We start from the raw sequence: 7,571 nt of genomic DNA on the forward strand, positions 1-7,571 counted from the left end.
TGAGCGGGCAGGCGATACGGACTGCTAGCAGTCGTACTGTACCATCTTCTGCCAGGCAGGCAAGAGATGAGGATTGCTAGCAGTCGTATTGTACCATCTTATGCCAGGCAGGCAAGAGATGAAGATGGCTAGCAGTCGTACTGTACCATCTTCTGCCGAGCAGCCATGAGATGTGGATGGCATGCAGTCCTTCTGCACCGTTTGCTGCCAGCCAAAGATGTAAAAGATAGATGGAGTGGGTCAGAACAAGAAATAGACCAGATTTGTTTTGTACTCATTTGCTTCCTCCCCTGTCTAGATCACACTGCAGTCACTCACAGAGAAGGTGCAGCGAGGTAAATCTAGCCATGTATCAATCAGAGGCCAGGCTAACCTCCTTGTTCCAATAACAACGATAACTTAGGTGCACCATTTCTTATTGGAACCCTCCGTGCAGTCCTGCCTGAAATACTCCTTGATGTACAGGCACACCCTTTGTTGATTTTAGCTCCCTGAAGCCAACCCTGTAAGCCGTGTCGTCAGTCGCCCCTCCCTCCATCAGAGCAACGGCAGACAATCGTTCCGCGCCTTTTTTCTGTGCGGACGCCATACCAAGGCAAGCATGGAGGCCGCTCAGCTCACTTTGGCAATTAGGAGCACATTAAACACCACACGCATTATCCAGCAGTATATGCAGCACCAGAACATGGCAACGCGATACCGGGTGAGGAGGCGACGTCAGCGCGGTCCCGTGAGTGATCAGGACATGGACACAGATTTCTCTGAAAGCATGGGCCCTGCCAATGCATGCATCATGGTGCTAATGGGGCAGGTTCATGCTGTGGAACGCCGATTCTGGGCTCGGGAAACAAGCACAGACTGGTGGGACCGCATAGTGTTGCAGGTCTGGGACGATTCCCAGTGGCTGCGAAACTTTCGCATGCATAAGGGCACTTTCATGGAACTTTGTGACTTGCTTTCCCCTGCCCTGAAGCGCATGAATACCAAGATGAGAGCAGCCCTCACAGTTGAGAAGCGAGTGGCGATAGCCCTGTGGAAGCTTGCAACACCAGACAGCTACCGGTCAGTTGGGAATCAATTTGGAGTGGGCAAATCTACTGTTGGGGCTGCTGTGATGCAAGTAGCCCACGCAATCAAAGATCTGCTGATATCAAGGGTAGTGACCCTGGGTAATGTGCAGGTCATAGTGGATGGCTTTGCTGCAATGGGATTCCCTAACTGTGGTGGGGCTATAGACGGAACCCATATCCCTATCTTGGCACCGGAGCACCAAGCCGCCGAGTACATAAACCGCAAGGGGTACTTTTCGATAGTGCTGCAAGCTCTGGTGGATCACAAGGGACGTTTCACCAACATCAACGTGGGATGGCCGGGAAAGGTGCATGATGCTCGCATCTTCAGGAACTCTGGTCTGTTTCAAAAGCTGCAGGAAGGGACTTTATTCCCAGACCAGAAAATAACTGTTGGGGATGTTGAAATGCCTATATGTATCCTTGGGGACCCAGCTACCCCTTAATGCCATGGCTCATGAAGCCGTACACAGGCAGCCTGGACAGTAGTCAGGAGCTGTTCAACTACAGGCTGAGCAAGTGCAGAATGGTGGTAGAATGTGCATTTGGACGTTTAAAGGCGCGCTGGCGCAGTTTACTGACTCACTTAGACCTCAGCGAAACCAATATTCCCACTGTTATTACTGCTTGCTGTGTGCTCCACAATATCTGTGAGAGTAAGGGGGAGATGTTTATGGCGGGGTGGGAGGTTGAGGCAAATCGCCTAGCTGCTGGTTACGCGCAGCCAGACACCAGGGCGGTTAGAAGAGCACAGGAGGGCACAGTACGCATCAGAGAAGCTTTGAAAACCAATTTCATGACTGGCCAGGCTACGGTGTGAAAGTTCTGTTTGTTTCTCCTTGATGAAACCCCCCGCCCCTTGGTTCACTCTACTTCCCTGTAAGGTAACCACCCTCCCCTCCTCCCTTTAATCATTGCTTGCAGAGGCAATAAAGTCATTGCTGCTTCACAGTCATGCATTCGTTATTCATTCATCACACAAACAGGGAGATGACTACCAAGGTATCCCAGGAGGGGTGGTGGAGGAGGGAAGGAAAATGCCACACAGCACTTTAAAAGTTTACAACTTTAAAATTTATTGAATGACAGCCTTCTTTTTTTTGGGCAATCCTCTTTGGTGGAGTGGCTGGTTGGCCGGAGGCCCCCCCACCGCGTTCTTGGGCGTCTGGGTGTGGAGACTATGGAACTTGGGGAGGAGGGCAGTTGGTTACAGAGGGGCTGCAGTGGCAGTCTGTGCTCCAGCTGCCTTTGCTGCAGCTCAACCATACACTGGAGCATACTGGTTTGGTCCTGCAGCAGCCTCAGCATTGAATCCTGCCTCCTCTCATCACGCTGCCGCCACATTTGAGCTTCAGCCCTGTCTTCAGCCCGCCACTTACTCTCTTCAGCCCGCCACCTCTCCTCCCGGTCATTTTGTGCTTTCCTGCACTCTGACATTATTTGCCTCCACGCATTCGTCTGTGCTCTGTCAGTGTGGGAGGACAGCATGAGCTCGGAGAACATTTCATCGCGAGTGCGTTTTTTTTTTCTTTCTAAGCTTCACTAGCCTCTGGGAAGGAGAAGATCCTGTGATCATTGAAACACATGCAGCTGGTGGAGAAAAAAAAAGGGACAGCGGTATTTAAAAAGACACATTTTATAAAACAGTCGCTACACTCTTTCAGGGTAAACCTTGCTGTTAACATTACATACATAGCACATGTGCTTTCGTTACAAGGTCGCATTTTGCCTCCTCCCACCGTGTGACTACCCCCTCAACCTTCTCCCCTCCCTGTGGCTAACAGCGGGGAACATTTCTGTTTAGCCACAGGCAAACAGCCCAGCAGGAATGGGCTCCTCTGAGTGTCCCCTGAAGAAAAGCACTCTATTTCAACCAGGTGACCATGAATTATATCTCACTCTCCTGAGGATAACACAGAGAGATAAAGAACGGATTTTGGTTGAATGCCAGCAAACATACACTGCAATGCTTTGTTCTACAGTGATTCCCGAGTACGTGTTACTGGCCTGGAGTGGTAAAGTGTCCTACCATGAAGGACGCAATAAGGCTGCCCTCCCCAGAAACCTTTTGCAAAGGCTTTAGGACTACATCTAGGAGAACCGCAAATGCCAGGGCAAAGTAATTCTTTCACATGCTTGCTTTTAAACCATGTATAGTATTTTAAAAGGTACACTCACCAGAGGTCCCTTCTCCACCTGCTGGGTCCAGGAGGCAGCCTTGGGTGGGTTCAGGGGGTGCTGGCTCCAGGTCTATGGTGAGAAACAGTTCCTGGCTGTCGGGAAAACCGGTTTCTCCGCTTGCTTGCTGTGAGCTATCTACAACCTCCTCATCATCATCTTCTTCGTCCCCAAAACCTACTTCCGTATTGCCTCCATCTCCATTGAAGGAGTCAAACAACACGGCTGGGGTAGTGGTGGCTGAACCCCCTAAAATGGCATGCAGCTCATCATAGAAGCGGCATATTTGGGGCTCTGACCCAGAGCGGCTGTTCGCCTCTCTGGTTTTCTGGTAGGCTTGCCTCAGCTCCTTCAGTTTCACGCGGCACTGCTTCGGGTCCCTGTTATGGCCTCTGTCCTTCATGCCCTGGGAGATTTTCAGAAAGGTTTTGGCATTTTGAAAACTGGAACGGAGTTCTGATAGCACGGATTCCTCTCCCCAAACAGCGATCAGATCCCGTACCTCCCGTTTGGTCCATGCTGGAGCTCTTTTGCGATTCTGGGACTCCATCATGGTCACCTGTGCTGATGAGCTCTGCATGGTCACCTGCAGCTTGCCACGCTGGCCAAACAGGAAATGAGATTCAAAAGTTCGCGGTTCTTTTCCTGTCTACCTGGCCAGTGCATCTGAGTTGAGAGTGCTGTCCAGAGCGGTCAGAATGGAGCACTCTGGGATAGCTCCCGGAGGCCAATACCATCGAATTGTGTCCACAGTACCCCAAATTCGAGCCGGCAACGTCGATCAGGGGTGGAGTAAGGAAATCGATTTTAAGAGCCCTTTAAGTCGAAATAAAGGGCTTCATTGTGTGGATGGGTGCAGGTTTAAATCGATTTAACGCTGCTAAATTCGACCTAAAGTCCTAGTGTAGACCAGGGCTTTGAAAACTAAATTCTACAACTTGAGCTATTTTTTACTTTCAGGAAGTTCTTCCTGCTATTCATTCTTAATGTCCTTTAATTTCATTCCTTTACTCTTAGTTAATTCCCCTGCCTTCATCATGGGGATTTACATGTTTACAATATTTGTAGGGTGTTCATAGCCTTTTCTTAACCACTTCTTAGGCAAGCTATTCATATTTAGCTCGTATTAGCCTGTACTTATGTCAGTTCCACCAACCCCCGATCATATCTGATGCTGTTCTCTGTACTTCCTCCAGTTTGTCTGGTAATGTGGACAGAACTGAACACAATATTTCGCAGCATACAAACAGAGAAGTTAGATAACATAAAATACTCTTGCTGGAAGGTTGCAATGTAACCTTAATAACAATATTTCTTAGAATTCAGAATAACACAAGAACCACAAAACAGAGCGAGACAAAGCTCCCTCTAACAGGCAGGCACTACTCCATCCACCTTACTCTAGGCTGTCTGTGTGCTGATTGACTGTATTGCACACTTCCCTAAAGAGCCCCTGCTAGCCTACAAGCAGGACAAGAAAATCCCTTACAAATTAAATGAATAGTCTACAATTTCAACACACTTTTCAAATACACCATACAGTATTCCCAGGATGGCCACATGATAACGATATAGAGAGTGTACTATTATTTCGCTCACCTTCTCCTCCTAATATTTCTGCAGCCAAAATTGTGTTACCCTTTTTGGCTGCCATCACCCAAGGCAAATTTGTATCTCATTTGCTGTCACCAATTGGCAAGATCTTTCAGCATTACTTGTTTCTACCACTGAATACTTGTTGCAGATTTTCCACAGATGCTAGTTTGTATTTTTCCAAGGTTCACTACATATTAGCATCTACCAATGTTTCGTACCTGTCTATATCCCTATTGTAGTATTTCTCCATTTTTTGCTAATATTAGAAGTAGTTGAGAGATGAACACATTTGTTTACTTATTTCTTGGGGTATTAAAATTAACATGTTGGTTGCTCCTTTCTAAACTTGAGTCTACATCATTCTGGGCCTGTGAACAGAGGACTTGTTGATCACCACCACCTTTTTTTGTTGCTTTCTCCCTGGTTGTCATCCTCTATCTCCTTTTTTATTTTTCTAGCAATTTTACAGGATTTTGAGAGGATGTAAAACATACATTCCACATGACAAACTGTACCTGTGTTTAGTTTTGACCATGCAAATAATGAACCAGCAATTTATAGAAGCTGTCGACTTCATTCCATGGTAACGTTACTGGAGATTCTACAGCATAGCAGCCTGGTGCTCAGCAAGAAGTGTCTCAGAACAGTAGATCTCAGCACAATAAGGGTTACTGATGTGAACAATGCACAGTGAAATGATGTACTCTTTTTTTTACATGACTACTGTTCAGACTCTAAAGCGAACAACACACTATAATAAACCTTTCCCATTAAGGACTATTAGATAAAAGCAAGGGCATTATTTTTGGCTTTGAACCTTATTATTTCCTGTCGTCTTATTATGCTCTCAGCAAAGAATTTGCACACACACATGCATTTCTATTGGCAAGCAATGAAAAAGTTGCCATTTATTTGAAAAGGGATAAAGATTGTTGCATTCTTTGCCAAGAAGAAAAACAGTGTATCATCCGCATCACAAGTTGGCTTCGGTGTCTTAAATCAACTGGCTTTTGAAAAACCTGTACAGGCTTCTTCATTAGGCTTCTGGTACTAACTCTGCTGCTTCTTTACAGTTTGTGAGACTGGGCAAGGCTGGAGATTGATAACGGGATATAAAGTCTTTCTCCTGTGGCATTGGTTTGAATCAGGGTTAACATGAGTGTGGCCATATCTCATTACCAAGTGGAAATGGCACCGAGACCTATATAAAATTAGTTGCTCCCCAAAGGGTTAGTGGGTGCAATGCACTAGCTGGGGTAAACATTGAGTGACTGACACAATTTGAGGCACAATGAGAATCATGCTTTGATCGCTATTTCTATTAAAAAAAAAAAAAGTTGGTAGAATGTCAACCTTAAGAAATCCTGGGTTTTTTTTAGGGGGTTGTATAGGGAGAACCCCTTCCTCAAATGACTCCAAATTTGGATCACTACCCTTACCCTGCAGTCCCATGATGCATACCAAATTTAAATATATTATGAGTAAGCATGGAGATTTTAGAGCACTTAAAAGAATCAACCTTTAAACAGAGAGGAATTTTAAACCTTAATTTATGCAGAACTATAATACTGTAAAAAGTATTAATATACCTCACTTTGCAGATTGACAGGTATATTAAAATGTGTGTTAGTGCAGTATAGTGAATGTTATCGATAGAAGAGATTCCTTATCAATAGCAATTTATCAATGGTCAAGGTATCTATGATTTCTCAAGACTTCAGCCTCATTCCTTTTACTCATGAAAGCAAGTATTAAATAAAAGCATACTGTAGAATTGTGAGAATAAAATAAATTATCATGCCACTTAAAAAATTACAGGGAAAATAGCTAATATGTATGTGTAGAAGTTATTGTCTTGGCTAATACTTTGAGGTTGTTTTTTGTTTAAAGTATATCTTGTTAACACTGTTGCTTCTGCCAAAAGTGTCATATGATCTTTAATCACCAGCGCTCATTAGGATCTCTTATTTCCATTTCATGGGAGGGACAGAAATTCCAGCAATGTATCTGCCTGACCCCTCCAAAGACTCCTGAACCCTTCTCATCTCCCAGAGCCCTTCTTCTCTCCCAAAACATCTGGGCCTCACTTTCCAGACTGGTGATCCAGTTGATAGAGTCCTTCAGGTACACCCCCAGCCAGCCCCACCCCACTCAAACTCAAGAATCCTTACTAAGGGCTGATCTATGCATGGTTTTTGTACCAATGAAATGTTTTCAGTTAGGGGCATGATTTTTTATGTTTTAGCTGTAAGCATGGTTCGAATGATTCGCCCCTGACATCTAGTGATGAGCTAGGGAAAAGATTTCAGGAGCTGACTGTATTTGCATAAACACACCTACTCTGCCTAGGTGTGCAGCAGAGTAGGTGTGTTTATGCAAATACAGTCAGCTCCATGATCAATGATCAATTTTGGCTGGTGTTGGGTTACAAATCACTCCAGTATTTTAATGCAGGGTAGTGAAATGTTGTTATCCTAAGTGGATCAGTAAAGGGCAGCAGAACTGCGCTTAACCTGCCCTGATTGCGGAGAGTCACCCTAAACTGAACCTCACAGGGTTACAGCAGTGCAATAGTACTGTAGTGAAGATGCTCCTATGCTGACTGGAGAACTTCTCCCCTTGACATAGTTAATCCACCTCCATGAGAAGCGGAAGCTATGTCAGTGACATAGTATGGTCTACATGGGGGGTTAGGTTGGTGTAACTATATTACGCAGGGGGGTGGAT

The 7,571-nt window shown here is 45.4% G+C and overlaps 1 protein-coding gene across 1 annotated transcript; it reads right to left on the bottom strand.

Annotated features, from left to right (window-relative positions):
• Positions 1 to 2,121: 2,121 nt before the first annotated feature.
• Positions 2,122 to 3,909, bottom strand: LOC125632827 (myb/SANT-like DNA-binding domain-containing protein 7). The gene is made up of 2 exons (XM_048841628.2): positions 3,249 to 3,909; positions 2,122 to 2,660 (listed from the first exon to the last, which is right to left on the bottom strand). Exons 1-2 carry the CDS (start codon positions 3,826 to 3,828, stop codon positions 2,575 to 2,577), a joined length of 666 nt encoding a protein of 221 aa, XP_048697585.2. The 5' UTR covers positions 3,829 to 3,909; the 3' UTR covers positions 2,122 to 2,574.
• Between the last annotated feature and the right edge of the window lie 3,662 nt (positions 3,910 to 7,571).

This window comes from Caretta caretta, chromosome 2 (assembly GCF_965140235.1).
Source record: "Caretta caretta isolate rCarCar2 chromosome 2, rCarCar1.hap1, whole genome shotgun sequence".
Lineage (NCBI taxonomy): Eukaryota > Metazoa > Chordata > Testudines > Cheloniidae > Caretta > Caretta caretta.